Raw genomic sequence first — 18,520 nt, 5'->3', positions numbered from 1 at the left:
CTCTTCTGAAGGTGTGTAATTCTAACACATTCTGAAAATAAAACTCCAATTCTCAATTGGGGGAAGCAGGACAAATATGCACTGGCAACCCTAAGTTGGGAGGAACATTGGGCTCCAGTGTAGAGAGACACCCAGTGCTCTAAATTCAGGGCATGGCCAAACTTGGCCATCCAGAAGTTTTGGGATTACAATTCCCATCATCCCTGACCATTGGTCCTGTTAGCTAGGGATGATGGGAGTTGTAGTCCCAAAAACATCTGGATGACCAAGTTTGGCCATGCCTGCTCTAAGTGAATACTTTGTAGAGTTCTGGTTGCCTAGAGTTGGAGAAGGTTCAGAAAAGGGCAACCAAAGTGACCAAGGGGATGGAGCAAAGGCTGCAGCATTTTGAGACTTTTTAGTTTAGAGAAAAGGCGACCTAATAAAAGTTTATAGAATTACGCAAGGCATGGATAAAGTGGACAGAGAAAACTTCTTCTCCCTCTCTCATAACACTAGAACTTGCAGGCATCCAATGAAGCTCAGTCAGCAGAGCATGAGACTCTTAATCTTGTGGTCATGGGTTCAAGCCCCAGGTTGGATGAAAGATTCTAGCATTGCCTGGGGGTTGGGACTAAATGACCCTCGTGGTCCCTTCCAACTCTTCTATGATTCAATGATTCAAAGAAGGTATTTTGTTGTTGTTTAGTTGTGTCCAACTCTTCATGACCCCATGGACCAAAGCATGCCAGGCACTCCTGTCTTCCACTGCCTCCCGCAGTTTGGTCAAACTCATGCTGGTAGCTTCAAAAACACTGTCCAACCATCCCGTCCTCTGTCATCCCCTTCTCCTTGTGCCCTCCATCTTTCCCAACATCAGGGAGTCTTCTCTTCTCATGAGGTGGCCAAAGTATTGGAGCGTCAGCTTCAGGATCTGTCCTTCCAGTGAGCACTCAGGGCTGATTTCCTTCAGAATGGATAGGTTTGATCTTCTTGCAGTCCATGGGACTCTCAAGAGCAGGGGTAGGCAACCTAAGGCCCAGGGGCCTTCTCAATCCGGCCTGCTGATGGTCCGGAATCAGCATGTTTTTACATGAGTAGAATGTGTCCATTTAAAATGCATCTCTGGGTTATTTGTGGGGCTTAGAAATTCGTTCAATTTCCCCCCAAAAATATAGTCCGGCCCACCACATGGTCTGAGGGATGGTGGACTGGCCCATGGCTGAAAAAGGTTGTTCAAGAGTCTCCTCCAGCACCATAATTCAAAAGCATCAGTTCTTCAGTATAACAACCACAAAGCCCACTGGACCAGTGAGAGGGCAACATGGCATCTTAGAACCATAGAATCATAGAAGTGTAGAGTTGGAAGGGACCCAATGGTCATCTAGTCCAACCCCCTGCAATGCAGGAATCTCAGCTAAAGCATCCATGACAGAGTCCAACCTCTGCTTAAAAACCTCCAAGGAAGGAGAGTTCACCACCTTCCAAGGTAGACAGTTCCACTGGTTCAGATGTTGCTGAACTACAGCTCTCATCATCCCTGACCATTGGCCATGCTCTGGAAGGCACTGCAATAAGTATCCTTGAAATACGGCCTCCTCTCACTAGAGTAAGTAATAATAATATTGGGAGCATGAGCAGTTTTCTAAACACTTTGAAACCAGGAGGCATCTGAGCCAGGTTCTTCAGTCCAGAACAACCCCCGTTCCTTCTGTCAGTGATCTGCCTAATAAAGCTTTCTTCCCAAACATGGTGTCCTCCTGATTTGTTTGGACTCCAGCTCCCATCAGTCCCAGGCAGCACAGCCAATGGTCCAAGGCGGTGGAACGTGTATCACAACAACATATGGATGATACCAAATGGGGAAACACTGCTCTTAAATCTTCACCCTCCAGCTCTTGAGAAAAGCTTTCTTTCTTAAAGCAAACTGAAATGAACTCTTCTATCAAATCAAACATTGCAATTGCCATATTGGAAGGGAACAAATTTCTGTCTCCAGTCCAAGGCTTAACAGTGGCCAGCCAGAGGCCTCTAGGAAGGTTATGAGCAAGGCAGACAAGTCTCTGGCTTTCTCCCAAGCCTCTGCTACACCCAGTCTTTGAACACAGAGGTCCCACCCAGCCTAGCTGACAGCTCCTGAACAGAATTCCCCTCTAACCCACATTTTAAGACAACTGAGTTGCTGACTGTCACAAATTCCTGTGGCAAACAGTTCCATAAGTTTGATTAATAAAAGTTTGCATGCGGCTAGTCCCAGAATATGAAAACCTACAGAAAAGAAACCAAGACACCTGCCTAAATATTCTGCTAAATAATGCATTCCACTAAAGTGAATGTAATTTAAGATGGTGCAGCAGCAGTTCTGGGATTGTGGCCTGAATCTCTTGGGTTTATTTCATTTTTAAAAACAAGTTCACCAAATGCAGCAAATCTCAGGACCAACCAACTTCCACCCAGTTGAAAGATTGCAGTAACTGCTTTAGTGAAAGGTCAATGGTTTGGATCCACTCCCAGCTGAACTCTCTGGTGCTTTTCCCTTCTCACCAGCCCTAAGCAAGCAAGGGACATGAGCACAGAAAGCAGGATGAGTTAATGGCTGGCACATACAGAACAATTATACTGGTAAGTTCAGTTGGGTGTTCTGGCACCATCACAGCAAACTCATACTCAGCATCTGCTCTGCATCCATAAAGTTCCAGGTTCAACTCCTGGTATCTCCAGGCCTGCCTAAATTCCTGGAGAGGAGCTGCTAGTCAGTGCAGACAACACAGAGTTAGATGGCTCAATGTTCTGAATGAGGCAGCTTCCCAAGTTGCCAAAAGAGAATCATCCCATCATCCATTTGGATTTGCAGATAGTGTCTCCCTGTAATAACTCCAACTGCTGGGAACTCCATGGCAATAAACTGTGTGCTCCAAGTGGAACAGCAATAGTAATCACTGCCCCCCACTTTTTCCAGTAGCTGAATTTTGAACTTTGAATTTCGACCATGGCGTGCAGACCAGAAGTTGGGGGGAAGTGTCCAAGCAATCTGATCATGAGTCTATAAATCTCATCACTGGCCAATATCCATGTACCACTGGCGAGTGCCTCATGTCACATACCCAGGACTGGGGCCGGCCCTACCATTGGGCAGAGTGAGGTGACTGCCTCAGGTGGAATGCTGGGAGACAGTGGCAACAGCCTCCTGACTAATCCTCCTCACCCCCAGGCCATTTGCCCTCTGCTGGTGGATATTGCTGTGTATACCACATAAGTTGTCCTGGACCCCCTAAACAAGGCTGCTGCCTCTGTCATGTGTGCTATCCTGTTGCTAGTATCAAAGTGAGAGTCTGCTGCCAGTTTAGTAGGTGCCTTGTGCATGGAATAGGGGGTAGGCATGCATCTTGTTCATTGCCTCAGGCAGCAAAATGTCTTGGTCCAGAGAAGCCCTGTGAGTTGCACACCATATTACACACTCAGCTAGATGTCAGGCATTTAGTGCTGCTGGTCCCAAACTGCAGAACACTCTTCCAGCAGAGATTCAGCATGACATCCTTCTCGCTTCCAACTTTCAGGACCCGTTTTTGTGCTGGCAAGCCAATGCAGCTGTTCAAAACTTTCTTGATTATCCAGTCATTTTAATGATGGTTTTGTACTGTGTTGTTGTTTTTAATGGGGCCTTGTTTTATTGAATACACATTGGTGTACGCTCCACTGACAAGTTTAGGAGAGGGCTGTAAGGTGAATGTTTATAAATGAGGAAATAAATAGAAGATCCCTTCTCTTCTGAGCATTCATGCCCTGCACTGGGCTCATGGGAAGGGAAGGAGAAGGCAAAGGAGACCACACAGCCACAGCACCCCAAGTCTGCAGAACTCAGGAGAGCGAAGTAGCCTGGCTTCTCGCCCTTCCTCTTGGGTGCTTGTTTGCAGGAGGTGAGAGATGCCAAGACACCCATTGCGCTGCTTGCAAAAGCACTCTGCGAGGCCAGACAAAAAAATGTCCCTCCATCCCACCTAGCTCTCTGCACATGCCACAGGGCCCAAGAGGCGAGGTGTGGACCTGCAGCAATCACAAAGAATAACTGGCTAGTTAGCAGCCAAGCCAATATGTGCAGGCACTCCTGTTTCATTCATTTTCCCTTCTTCCCTGTCATCATTTAAACCCATAGTCCGCTAGGCAGCTCAAGCCACAATGGCCAGAATGATGTGAAAGGGGACCTGCCACAATCACAGAGCAGCAAATGAAGTCCCCCAAATGTCTGCTTTTGTTTTTTTAAATAAAAGCATGTTAGGAAAGAGCAGAGGAAAAAGAAACCAGCTAGGAGAAATTCTAAGAGTTTAGTAAAATGCGTTGGGCAGAGCGTTCAGTGGTCGAAGGATAAGGATCAACTCAATCTCTACATGAAAGCCTAAAGCAGTGGCCCTCAAACTTTTTTCTCTGGGCCAGTTTCAGAATAAAAATTTGCTTGCACCGAGCTGATTTTTTTATTGACAAGAAATACATTGGCAAACAAATGGAAATAACTCTTAGCAGTGCCTGGTTCATAACATGGAACACAACTCCTTTATAGTATGATCATGGGGCACCCAGAAAGTATAAAACAACGCAGCTACGTAAGAACATGACTCATTCCCAAAATATACAGTGGTACCTCAGGTTAAGTACTTAATTCGTTCCGGAGGTCCGTTCTTAACCTGAAACTGTTCTTAACCTGAAGCACCTCTTTAGCTAATGGGGCCTCCAGCTGCTGCCGCACCGCTGGAGCACGATTTCTGTTCTCATCCTGAAGCAAAGTTTTTAACCCGAGGTAATATTGCTGGGTTAGCGGAGTCTGTAACCTGAAGCGTATGTAACCTGAAGCGTATGTAACCCGAGGTACCACTGTAATTATAAGCGAGCCTCTTACATATGTAACTAAAGTATGCCTACAAACTCAATGAGAGGTGTGAGCTTGCTTTTGCTGAGTAATCTCAATTATATTAGGTCTCATTTGAGACAAATTCTCATTTCCTCATCAACACAAGACGTTCTCTTTTCTGATCTTTCTCCTTTCTCAGAATTGAAAATCCTGGTTGACAACAATATGTGGTGCAGAACTGCAGCCAGTGTTGTTGAAGAGAGGCGAAGATACTGTTTTTCTGGCTGTATATATTAAAATATATTTTGATACTATGCTGTACTATACTGCACTGAAATGTTTAAACGTTTGGTTATCCTTGAATCTTCCTGCCACATTTGTCATCCTCTCCTGCCACACCCTTTGAGAACCACTGGCCTCCATAGCTCAGAGGCACGAGAGCTCAATTATTGGAGCCCAGGGCCTGGCCCAACAGTAAAAGCTAACAGCAGCATTCCTAATAATAATAATAATAATAATAATAATAATAATCTAGTAGTACCAAATTATTTGCAGATTCACAAGAGGCGGTGTAGGGTTCCAGGTTCCCTGCAAACCTCAGACTGTGTGTTCTTTGCCCACCCACTTCCAAAAGAGACCCTCCTGAACTTGCAACTTCTAAAAAGGGAAGGAAAAGAAATTGCAGCGAGTGAGGCAAAGAAAAAAAACAAAACAGGAAAACAAAACCCACCACATTCCTTCAGGTGCAGGCCCTGAGCCAGGAAAATCTTGCTCTGGAGAAGAAAAGGTTTACAAACCCGGGAAGAGACTAAATTGCTGTTGAAATTAAAAGTATGCTTGTTTGTAAAAAGCCAAGCAGCTCAGAAACTCTCAGCATTTAAAGGGTCTTAGTAATTCAGGCTCTCTGGCATTTCCCCCAGCTTGTGCTAAGGAAGATGTTCAAGAACTTCCCACGCTCCTTGACACTCACACAGCTTCTCTGAAGTTAGCAACTGAAAGAAATCAGCAAAGCCACAGGCTTGCTAGAAACCAGATACCAGCCATTTTATTCTAAAAGGGCAGCATACATTGCAAGTCCGGTGCATATTGGGAGAAAGCTGCTACAAAACAAGTCTTTTTTTTTCCTTCTTTTTTTTTTGCAAGTAAGAACAAAGCATATCATATTCCCAATCTGTGCTCTTTGGTAATAGCCACACAAAGAGATATCATCTGATAGAAGGAGAAGCAGCAACTCGTGTACTCAGGAACCAACTAAAATTCTCCATCTAAAAAAACCAGGCTGCAAGGTTTGATGGAGAACTGAAAATAACTTTCGACCACTACAACACAAGTGTGCATCACCTAAAGACAACAACATGTAAACTTCTTGCTTCAAAACCATTGTTTTCACCACTATGTGAATTTAAAAATCAAATTTTAAGTTAGTTTTCATCAACTAACATTTTCAGTAGGGCTGCAAATTGGTGAAATACAGTGGTACCTCGGGTTAAGAACTTCATTCGTTCCGGAGGTCCGTTCTTAACCTGAAACTGTTCTTAGCCTGAGGTACCACTTTAGCTAATGGGGCCTCCCACTGCCGCTGCCGCACAATTTCAGTTCTCATCCTGAAGCAAAGTTCTTAACCTGAGGTACTGTTTCTGGGTTAGCGGAGTCTGTAACCTGAAGCGTCTTTAACCTGAAGCGTTTGTAACCCGAGGTACCACTGTATTACACCAATTTGCAGCCCTACTGAAAAGTGCTAGTGAAGATGCACTATGAGGAATGAAGACTTGTGTAAGGTCAGAATAGAAGTCCCCAGTTTTGCTTAGCATCCAGATGATTTTGGGAAGCAAATGAGGAGGGCATGAGGGCAGCTGTTCAACAGTTTTCAACTCCTCCCCTTTTGTTTCTTAAGGCAATACTCACTGTTTGTGATTATGACACAGGGCATTCCTTACTTATGGCAATGCTCCCTAGTCTTTGGAGGAGAGGGGACAGAAGGCTGTCAGTCCCTTTACCCTCATCCTGCACCATTTCACCTAAGACCAGCATGAGCAGCTATTCTGGGAGCAAAATCAGACTGCAAAATCTGCAAAGCAGTGGTTTCAGAATGAGTCCACAAGACCACCACCCCCAAAAAGGTGGTGCAGTTTGGATTCCTACATTGACATTTCCTCTTACAAGCACTGAACTCAAGGCTCTTGGGAATATGGTTATCTGGGTGCACCTATATCGCTGGTTCACGCAGGCATGTCCACCCAGCAATGCTAGCATGTATGAACATGCCCTCAAAAGGCAGAACTTCAGGTCACATCGAAAGCTTTCCAAGTCAGTCACTAAGCCACCAAGTAATGCATGTCTGAACCAGCCCGTGGAATTGCTCTGAGCAAGGGCAATGGAGACTCTACAGTGGACGCTCATGTTGCGAATGTGATCTGTGCAGGATGCACATTCACAACCCGCAGCATTCGCAACCCACGTCTGCGCATGCACGGGTTGCGATTTAGCTCTTCTGCGCATGCGCGACCGCTGAAACCCGGAAGTAATCCATTCCTGTACTTCCAGGTTTCGGCAGTCCGTAACCTGAAAAAACATAACCTGATGCAGCTGTAACCTGATGTATGACTGTACTAAAACCAACCAACACTGTTGTCACTGCTAATTTGCCACGAATAGGGCTGCCGACTCTTTCTGTGCCTTTTAACTACAAAAAGGCAGAGTATTATAATGGAGGACTCTTACCCAAGAGAAACCCGGGTTCAAATCCTTACTCAGCCAGAGTGGTCACTGAAGAACCTTAGGCTCTGTCTCAGCCTCACCTACCCCACGAGGTTGTTTTGATGCTGCCATGGGAGAGGGATGCTTGGGCAGAAACTATTTCTTCCCATAACCCCCATTGACATTCAGCATGGTGAAATCCAAAGCAGACCAAAGACCTCCAGTGGTTCATCCTCCATGCTCTCAGCCCCTTCCCTGGACTCTGATACCTCCTGGATCCCACCAACTTCCCCCATCTCACTTGGGCCTTCCCAAGGGTCGCCAGCTCCAGCTTGTTGAGCACTCCTCCCATTACTACTCAGGATCAGACCATGTATGACGCCACCATGGGACACGTGCCATCTACAGGGAAAGACTAAAACACTTATGGCTTTTTTAGTGGATTTCTTTTTAAAGTGGCAGGGACTCAACAGAAGCCTATAGAGTTACTAATGGCTCCGAAGCGGCTTACAAGTACAAAATCAATATGTAACTCAAATACACAACAAAACAATTCCACAAAAGGCACACACAGAGAGAAGCGGTCAGACATTGTTCTCCCTTTCACATAACACTGGAAACCAGCTGCATCCGAAAAAGGCTGTCGGTTCGCAACGAGCAAAAGTGCCATTTTCAACAACCGTTGGGACTCTCTGCCACTGGATTAAAGGGGTCTTAGGAAAGAGCCACCTGAGAAAATTAGCAATGACATCTAAATAGAGCAAGCAGGGACTCCCTCCTCAGCAGAGGGCTGGACTATGTGACATCTGAAGTGCCTCCCTAGTCTATGGTTCTTTGTTCACAGGTGGTATAACTCTGATGCATACAGCTCAGAAGCCATGGCTCAGCAGCAGAGCACATGCCTTGCATGCTGAAGGGCTGGGAGGTGCTCCCTGTTTGAAACCCTGGAGGGCTGCTGCCAGTCAGTGCAGACAATACTAAGTCAGATGGGCCAAAGGTCTGGTTCAGTATAAGGCAGCTTCCCGTGTGCATAAGTAATTGGAGGGGGGGAGGCACGGCCCTCATATCCTGCTTGTGTGTTTCCTAGAGGCACTTAAGTGCCCACAAGTGACAATAAGATGTGGGATTCCCCCGACTACAAAATTGTAGAAATCGAGAGATATATAGCTGCACCAGCAGCATATCTCCTTTTGCTTGTATCCAAAAATGTAAGAAGGGCTTTTACACTTGCCAGAAGCTCGGCTCTGCCCTCGCCGGTCCTGGGAGGATCCTTTAAAAAAGTCCCATATGACCAGAGAATTTGCACTTGTATTTTGGGGGATATAGGAAGCCCTGAACACATATTTTTTTAGATGAGGCACGTAGATTAACCATTGAGCCCCTGCTGTTGAGGCATGCTGACCTTCTCCTGTTAGGCGAAGACCACAAGATGACCCGGAGTGTCACCAGATTCTGCGCATAGATCTGTAGGCGCAGACCACCCCCCCCCCCGATTCAATCTAGTTTGCTTAAGAAAATTCCCAAACCCAGATCCATGGGCAACTTTGGGTCATTTCTCTAAGGTAAAGGTAAAGGTAAAGGTACCCCTGCCCGTACGGGCCAGTCTTGACAGACTCTGGGGTTGTGCGCCCATCTCACTTAAGAGGCCAGGGGCCAGCGCTGTCCGGAGACACTTCCGGGTCACGTGGCCAGCGTGACAAAGCTGCATCTGGCGAGCCAGAGCCGCACACGGAAACGCCGTTTACCCTCCCGCTGGTAAGCGGTCCCTATTTATCTACTTGCACCCGGAGGTGCTTTCGAACTGCTAGGTTGGCAGGCGCTGGGACCGAGCAGCGGGAGCGCACCCCGCCGCAGGGATTCGAACCGCCGACCTTTCGATCGGCAAGTCCTAGGTGCTGAGGCTTTAACTCACAGCGCCACCTGCGTCCCCTTCTCTAAGGTAGTCTATTTTAAAGTTTTTATGTGTTTATATGCCTATCACACTTTCAAACTTGTTGTATATTGTTTTAAATGTTTGTTTTGCTATTGGGATTGTAGTTCCATTTGTGTTTCTCAAGCTGGTCTCTGACCGTAATAAATTTCATGTTTAAATTTCATGTGGGATTGGGTGGAAGCCTCCCCTCTGATGCACGAGAGCTTTTCTTTTAGTCTTATGCTAACAGCTTCTGCAAAGCACCTCACTGCTGAAGCAGCTGCTTTGCATAGCCTATTTTTACATAATTAGCAGCTTGCATGGAACTGGCACACTTTTAAAGGAGGAACTATTGGCAACGGGCGGGACGCAGGTGGCGCTGTGGGTTAAAGCCTCAGCGCCTAGGGCTTGCCGATCGAAAGGTCGGCGGTTCGAATCCCTGCGGCGGGGTGCGCTCCCGCTGCTCGGTCCCAGCGCCTGCCAACCTAGCAGTTCGAAAGCACCTCCGGGTGCAAGTAGATAAATAGGGACCGCTTACCAGCGGGAAGGTAAACGGCGTTTCCATGTGCGGCTCTGGCTCTGGCTCTGGCTCTGGCCAGAGCAGCGATGTCACGCTGGCCACGTGACCCGGAAGTGTCTCCGGACAGCGCTGGCCCCTGGCCTCTTAAGTGAGATGGGCGCACAACCCCAGAGTCTGTCAAGACTGGCCCGTACGGGCAGGGGTACCTTTACCTTTTTATTGGCAACGGGCAAATCAGGTACTAACAACCAGAGTCTGAATAAACAGCAGTGCTAAGAAAGGTCCTGCTGCCAGTTCCAAATTATTCAAATTATGATGAATTGAACTATAATAAAAATGGAAAGCTCCTCACTTGCCTTCTGGGGACAGCAGTCCGTTCGGACCTATTGCATTTGCATTCCCAAGAATTCCGAGAGACATGAGATCTAGAAACTTGTTTATAACATCGGTGGAAGTTGAAGCTCTCAAGATCAGTAATGTGAAGCCAAGGAATGCTTAGGAGGCGGAAAGGAGGGGAGGAATAAAATTAGGAGAAGGGGAATGAAAGAAGCAGATACCAGGTGTGAGGGAGAAAGATAGACAATATGGCAAAAATATTAACTGGGTGCCCTGTTGCAGGCTAAGATTAAAGGCGGGTCTTGGGTCTGTAAAGGTAGAAGACTAAAGCTCTAATTAAAAATAGTGAAACTTTTGTCTTCATAGATAGATCCCTGCTGCAGGCTGGAGTCTGACAGTAGCTGTTCTGTTACAAATGTGGATATACTTTATACTTTAGATAATGTTACTTATACAAGTAGCTAGAGCAAACCACCAAACAGAGTGGTTTGCACGATAACGTTTGCCCTTGTTACTTTATGTGCATTATTTTATAATCAGCGCAGTGTCATTTCCCCAGTACATCTTAGTGGGCAAATTCCGTGACTCAATAATGTTATCTTGGTTCTGTTAAATCAAGCCAGACTGATCTTTCTTTCGGTTCCTCTCCCCACATCCTACACACAAGCCAAATGTGCCCTCTTTCTCTCTCCATGCCCAACAGTTTTATTAATGATTAACCCAATTAACCTGCTCATCAGAGCAGTAGTACAATAGGCAGATTCCTGCAAAGATATGGAAAGGAAGTGTTAGGTAATAGGAAACTGGACCCCCCCCCCCAGAGTCTATGCAAGGCCACAGTTGCATAGCTGTCAACATTTCCCTTTTTAAAAGGGAAATTCCCTTATTCCGAATAGGATTCCTCGCAAGAAAAGGGGAAAGTTGACAGCTATGCCGTTTGCTGTCATGCTAAAACATGAGGGGGGAGGCTCTGTGCCTAAGACTCCATGCTCTCTAGAGACCATCCATTAAATACGTCACACTTCATGGGAAGAATAGAGGAGCTGCAAGAAAAGGATTTAGGATAGGTTGGCAAGGAGGCAAAGTATGACTTGGGTGTATGTGACCGCTAAAAGGAGTTTTAAAAGTCTGACATGCTTTTTGAATAGTCCCCATTTCCAGAGATGTGATGGTTTGCTGGGATGAGTTAATGACATTATACTCTGTACATGCTCAGGGATATCCACCCCCTGCACGCTCTGCATGCACGGAGAAAAAAACTCAAGAGAGAAGGTAATCATCAATGAAGTTTCAGACTCTGGCATCTCCAGGTGGAGCCGGAAAAGGACCCTGTCTGAAACCCTGCAGAGAGCCACTGCCCATCAGTGTAGACCAGGGGTTGTCAACCTGGTCCCTACTGCCCACTAGTGGGCATTTCAGGATTCTAGGTGGGCGGTAAGGGGCTCTACGGCACAAGTTGAATCCTCCTTCCATTGAGCAATGGTGGGCGGTAAGGAAATTTTACCATCAAGAAAGATGCATTAGTGGGCGGTAGGTATAAAAAGGTTGACTACCCCTGGTGTGGGACGCAGGTGGCGCTGTGGGTTAAAGCCTCAGCGCCTAGGACTTGCCGATCGAAAGGTCGGCGGTTCGAATCCCTGCGGCGGGGTGCGCTCCCGCTGCTCGGTCCCAGCGCCTGCCAACCTAGCAGTTCGAAAGCACCTCCGGGTGCAAGTAGATAAATAGGGACCGCTTACCAGCGAGAAGGTAAACGGCGTTTCCGTGTGCGGCTCTGGCTCGCCAGAGCAGCGATGTCACGCTGGCCACGTGACCCGGAAGTGTCTCCGGACAGCGCTGGCCCCTGGCCTCTTAAGTGAGATGGGCGCACAACCCCAGAGTCTGTCAAGACTGGCCCGTATGGGCAGGGGTACCTTTACCTTTACCTTTTACCCCTGGTGTAGACCATACTAGACTAGATGAACCAATGGCCTGTCTTGTTATAATCCTAGTCAGTAGACATGACATGCAAACTGGGCCATTATGGGGTAGATAGTTGAGATACTTTAAGCCACTGTTTGATGTAGAAGCTGGAATTTTAGTGCTAAAACTCTCATTGCCGTCCACAACACCAACCTCACAAACAAGTACACAAATGTTACTAATGTGTCTGCCCACAAATACATGTCAGTCATATGTGGCACTCTTGTTACCTTGAAAGGAAAGGGAAAACACCATCATTCTTTTCCATCTTACAGAAGCTTACCTGCTCAATTGCCTGGAGATTATTTCAACTCACCATAGGAGAGTGGCTTTTTCACAAAGCTACTCTCAGCTCGTATATCTCACTGCCTCATGCTGTGGCCCTGTGAATCAACCACAACCACAATACCTTTTATTTGGGCTCCCGTGTGGCAGGACCCATTTTGCCCTGGACCCTTTCAGAAAGCAACAAATCCAAATCCAAACTGAAACGTAATTGTTACCAGTTGCACTGAGGAAATGGTGGGAAGAGTGTAATTTTTGTTCATTTAAAATGATTTTAAAAAACCATTTACATGAACAATGTGCTTTAAAAAACAACAACACAATGCAGTCCGTTACCCTACTGGAGCCACAAATTGCATTATAAAACGGTAACAGAAACTAAGCAAGGGAGCCAGGTCACATCTTGAATGCAGACACCATTTTTCACATTCTGAAAGTAGCCACACTGAAGTCATTTGCTCACTCGCAACATCTGTTTTACTGGCATGCACTTAAAAAAAAAACAACGAACAGGAAAAAGTCAATCAAGTCCCCTTCTCCCTCCCTCCCCCCACCTCCCTCCCCTCCCCACCTCCTCAAGATGTATAAGAGTCCTTTCATATGGCCAGCATTTACTTTCACCAACATCTCTCTAAGTTATAGACATAATAAAAAGGATCTCTGTGTCTCTCTTTCGGTAAGGATCTCTTTATGTGAAGCTGTCTGGCAAGTCTGTGAAACAATTTTCTCAGAGTTACTGGTTTATCAAAAAGGAAAGAAGCCCTACCAAAAAAGTAGGGAAGAGAGACTCCTTCAGAGATCTAATTTCATCCCAACATATCTCCAGGGTATTCTTCCTATTTTTAATGGCTAAGAAGATCCTCAAGCCTGAATCTTCAACCTTGAAAGGATATGTCCCTTAATATTTTTTTAGCCTCCATTTGTATAAATGTTTCGTTCACAACCCCAATGCACACCTATAGGTGTATACAAACTGACACCTTCTCTTATCTGCTTCGGGCTTTTGCCACAGGATTCATGAGAAACCCTTAAGGTGCTATAGGCCTTGCAGAGGTTTCTTGTGGCAAACGACTGCGTCCGCTCGAGTTGACATTTCTCAACTCCCCACCTTAACAAAAAACAGAATTGTACAGTGGAAGGGCAGCAGCTGGATCCTTCAGCGTGTGGGAAACTGCTTGAGAAGCCATTAAGAGTCAAACAAATAAACTGAGTAGCCAGCATCATTTCTGTGTCTATTCTTTGGGGAACCAGAGAGACAGAGAGAAGACAGAAGACAGAGGGGATGTTAAGCGAGTTAAAGTTTATACGAATACCAAACTACTAGTTGCCTCTATTGCTTTCCCACACAGCTCTGCTTCTGATCCCAGAGAATACTGCAACTCTTCGCCCAAGTGATTTTTGGGGGGTGGGGGTGGGGGGAGTTGGGAAAGGAAGGAGAAGGCTAGGTTAAGGCATCTCCAACCAGTACTCCCTTTACCATTGCTGCTGCCTGAACAGAGGATGTTTGAAAACCTCCCAAGAATGCAGTCCTGAAAGACAGACATCCTACTATATGCAGCCCGTTTGCCTTGCCCTGTTTGAAATGCGGTTAACAGGCCACCAGGATACAATATATACAACCCTATATACCTACAGCTTGTTTCCCTTTCCAGTGTCGACTAAAAGATGAAGTTCTCTAAAAAGCAGTAAATCGGAAACCACACACGGGTGTTGCAAGCCTGCATTCTTTATAGCACTTTAATTTTCTATTCTTGGGTCATGATCTGCAAGGAAAGTCACACCCCAATCTACTAATATAAATACTAGCAACGTACGCACTTGTGGCTTGACTTTTAAAGTGCTTGAGGTGTTTTGCACACTTACAACAACCCTGTAAGGTAGATCACTACCACTGTCCCCTTGCGGAAGATGAAACATTAGGAAGCTGCCTTAAACTGAATCAAACCACTGTTCCATCTAGCTCAGTGTTGTGTACACTGGTTGGCAGCAGTCTGCAGGGTTTCCAGCAGGGGTGTTCAGCAGCCCTACTTGGGAGCAGCCAGGGGTTGAACCCAGGATCTTCAGGATGCAGATGCACTGAGCTATGGCCCTGTGACCTTCTGCATGCCCCACAGATGCTCTCCCACGCGACACACCAAAAGGTTTGCCATGGCAGAGGTGAGATTCCAACTCAGGGCTTGCAACTTCATAGAATCACATGTCTCTCTCTCTCTCTTGTTCTGGGGTGTTGTTGTTGTCCCCAATGAAAGAGGGGGTGGGGGAGAAGATGCAAAAGAAGGTAAGACAAAAAGCCAGAAAGATAGAGAAGGAAAAAGGCAGGCTTTGGGGGGAAGGAAGGATGCCCCATATTTTTTTTCTGGTCTATGGTATGAAGAGATTCAAAGTGACAGCTCTAACACCACCCCTTTCTGCATCATGGAAAAGCAAAGAGAGTCTTAGAATCATAGAACTGTAGAGTTGGAAGAGACCACAAGGGATATTTTACCCAAAGTGGGGCTGAAACTCAAGATCCTGAGATCAACAGCAGAGCTACAACCCGACACGGCCACTCAAAGCAAGTCCCCTGAAAGATGATTTCCTCCCAAGCAGACATGTATAGAATTGCAATCTTACAAATTTGCATATGCTAGTCTTGGCCTAGATGTGCTGACTTGGGCTGGCGGGAGTTGTTGTCCAGCACATCTGGGGGCGGGCACCACGTTGGCGAGGGCTGGTGCATGCCTGCATGTCCTAGATGAATGATGCGCTGACCTGGAGAGATGCAGTGCTCCGAGAGGTTGTGGGGTTGCAACTGTACATCACCTGGATGCTCAGCCAGCTAACAAAATCTCACAATGGTTTGGGGAGGCGGCCAGCCCGTTATGCTCCCCATGCCTTCCCCACAACACAAGCATGTCCCTCGACCCTAGAGGACAACTTTGCCGCCTTCCCTACCCGCAACCTCAGGCACGTTTTCTTTCCTTTATTTTTTTCGCCTGAAGCCACACACCTTCCTTCCATTGACTGACACTGATCCCGGGCACCTTTTCAGAATCGCCAGGGAGGGCGGCCTATTCGTGTTTCCCTCTCCACTACCCACTCCCTCCGATTTTCCTCTGGTGTGCCCTATTTTTAGATAAGACAACCAGCTCCATATTTTGCTACCACACACAAACAAACACACCCCTTTCCCAGCTTTCTTTTCTTTCATTCTCCCCCCCCCGCTCTTTTTTTTTAGAAGCTTGGTACACGGGAAAAGAAACCGGGGTCCGGGCCCTCTTCTTGGCACGTAACGTCTGAACGCGTCCCGTCCCTCGCCAACCCGACCCACCCTCAGCCTCTCACCCCCCAGGCGCCCACCTCCGGCGATCCCCTTTGCAATGAATGGAGAAGGAGAGAGATGGAAGAAAGGCGGCGGGAAGGCGGGGGGAATGCCGCGGACCCCAGGCGGGGTCTCTCTGGCTCGCGTTCCCGGGAAGCAACAAGCGGCCGCCGCCTCAGCCGCCGGGAAGGGAGGCTTGGGCGCGCTCTTCCCCATCCCCGTTATCCGAGCCCGGGCGCTGCGCACATGGGCTGCACGCCCGCCCAACCGGGGAGCTTCACACACCCGGCGGGAAGGGCTCCTCTCCCCTCCTCACTCACCGAGGGTCTCCCCACCGCCACGGCCATGCTGCTGCTGAGGGGGGCGAGGGCGACGGCGACGAGGCTCCGGCCGCTGGTGCCGCCGCTGCTGCTGCTCGCCTTCTTCCCCGGCGCCTGACGCGGCTGCTGCTGCTGCTGCTGCTGCCGCTGCCCCTCCTCCCGAGCGCCCTCCCCGCTCGCATGAAAAGCAGCCTCTGGCTTCGCCTGCGCTCGCGATTATAAGCGGCAAACATGGCCACCCGGTTGGAAGCGACCATTCGCTGGCGAGAGGGGTGGGTGGAGTGGGGACGTGCGCCTCTGTGCAATGGGGACGGGTGCGCGGGCGGCGGGGGTCGCCAGGCGGCCTCCCCCCGCCACACACACACAGCTCCCCTCGCCCCGTTTTGGCCCGCCGCGCGCGCGCGCGCGCTCGGAAGCGCCTGCCCCAAAAGGTGCGCGCGAGAAACTGAGGGGGCCGGGAGGCGCCTCGGGGAGAAAGGCGCTTTTCCCTTGACAGGGCTGGAGGAGCCATTGGCGCCAGGAAGCCCCTTCGGCGGGGGGCTCGTGCCCGAGTCCGTCCGGGCAGAGCGCGCGAGCGGGAACGGCTCTTTCCTCCGGGAGAGCCAGGCGGGCAGGCGCGGGGACGCGGCGGGTGTTGGGGGGCTGAATTTCCTTCCCCCCTCAGCCTTCATGTGTGCGCCGCCGGGCGTGGGAACGGCTAAGGTGGACAGCGGAAAGGACCTCGCGCTCTCGCCTCGACTGCTGCTGAGGCTGGGAGTTGGGCAAGGCGGGGCCGTGGCTCAGTGGCAGAGAGCGTCTGCTTTGCGCGGGTTCAATCCCAGGCAGGGTCGCTGCCAGCGTGGGAAGACTCCCCAAACCAATTTCTAAGGGTTTTGGCATCCGCTTAATGATTTCCTTCCGATGGTGTGTGCTACTTCATTGTGTTTTTATTCCATCCTCTAGTCCAGGGGTAGGACGCAGGTGGCGCTGTGGGTTAAAGCCTCAGCGCCTAGGGCTTGCCGATCGAAAGGTCGGCGGTTCGAATCCCTGCGGCGGGGTGCGCTCCCGCTGCTCGGTCCCAGCGCCTGCCAACCTAGCAGTTCGAAAGCACCTCCGGGTGCAAGTAGATAAATAGGGACCGCTTACCAGCGGGAAGGTAAACGGCGTTTCCGTGTGCGGCTCTGGCTCTGGCTCTGGCTCTGGCCAGAGCAGCGATGTCACGCTGGCCACGTGACCCGGAAGTGTCTCCGCACAGCGCTGGCCCCTGGCCTCTTAAGTGAGATGGGCGCACAACCCCAGAGTCTGTCAAGACTGGCCCGTACGGGCAGGGGTACCTTTACCATATATATATATATATATATATATATATATATATATTTATTTGGGGGGGGGGGAATTGAACTAATTCCTATGCCCCACAAATAACCCAGAGATGCATTTTAAATAAAAGCACACATTCAACTCATGTAAAAACATGCTGATTCCTGGACCATCCGCAGGCTGGATTTAGAAGGCGATTGGGCCGGATCCGGCCCCTGGGCCTTAGTTCGCCTACCCATGCTCTAGTCCAGTGGTTTCCAATCTTTTTTTGTCCATGCACCACCTAAGCATCTCTAAAATCCTGCCCCCCCCCCCCGCCCAGAGGAAGAGGAAGGGGGGTGCGGTCTGCCCTGGGTGTCATCCCTGAGGGGGGTTGACATCGCCTCCCTGCCCCCCTGGGATGCTCACCATGGGCGGTGGCGCCTCTGTGCTCACAGACCCACCCCCCTGGGATGCTCGCCCCACCCCCGCGTGCACAACATGTGCGCCACTGGTGTTGGAGCAGCTAGCTCCTCCTCTGCCTGTGCCATTTAATTCTTATTATTTAAAAACTGGTCTCCTATTCATGTGGAGGAAGCCTAAAAGGCCATTAACTGTTAATAACTCATTCTCGAATTGCCCCCCCCCTTAAAATCAAATTGCCCCTCTGTGAGACGTGCACCTCATGTTGGGAATTGCAGCATATAGTCTATTGCAAATGTTGCACAAGAAAGCACAACGTGAGAAGCGAAAGAAGCAGGAAGGTGTCATTCAAAAGCAAGGGGGCCTTATACTGAATGCCGGTATCCTGCGGACCCCTAGCATGAAGATCACGGACCACTGGCGCGTCATGGACCACAGTCTGGAAACTCCTGGTGTCGGAGGACTTCCTTGCGCCCTTGGCAAAGAGCGGCTGGGGGAATGCACAAGTGGGCAGGCTCCTAGCTAATCTGAGCCAGAGTGGAGAGGTGCAATTTTTGTGCCATTTGGGTTTATGCCCTTGGCTTCCAACTTCTAGGTAAGTCCCTGCCTGCTGTAGATAATACTGAACATGGTGGACCAATGGTCTGTCTAGGTGTAAGGCTGATTC

At 48.7% G+C, this 18,520-nt stretch overlaps 1 protein-coding gene across 5 annotated transcripts in view; it reads right to left on the bottom strand.

The window, feature by feature from the left end:
- SEPTIN11 (septin 11) overlaps window positions 1-16,419 on the bottom strand; it is a 109,346-nt gene extending 92,927 nt beyond the window's left edge. For 4 of the 5 annotated variants that reach the window (XM_079990980.1, XM_079990982.1, XM_079990979.1 and 1 more), the window contains exon 1: window positions 16,153-16,419. In XM_079990980.1, the coding sequence (XP_079847106.1) occupies window positions 16,153-16,179 (27 nt within the window). In that variant the 5' untranslated portion in view covers window positions 16,180-16,419. The remainder of the gene's footprint in view (window positions 1-16,152) is intronic. The other variant, XM_079990983.1, reaches the window with a different exon arrangement.
- Between the last annotated feature and the right edge of the window lie 2,101 nt (window positions 16,420-18,520).

Source organism: Podarcis cretensis (genome assembly GCF_951804945.1).
Source record: "Podarcis cretensis genome assembly, chromosome: 9".
NCBI lineage: Eukaryota > Metazoa > Chordata > Lepidosauria > Squamata > Lacertidae > Podarcis > Podarcis cretensis.
This window is presented reverse-complemented; position numbering and strand designations above follow the sequence as displayed.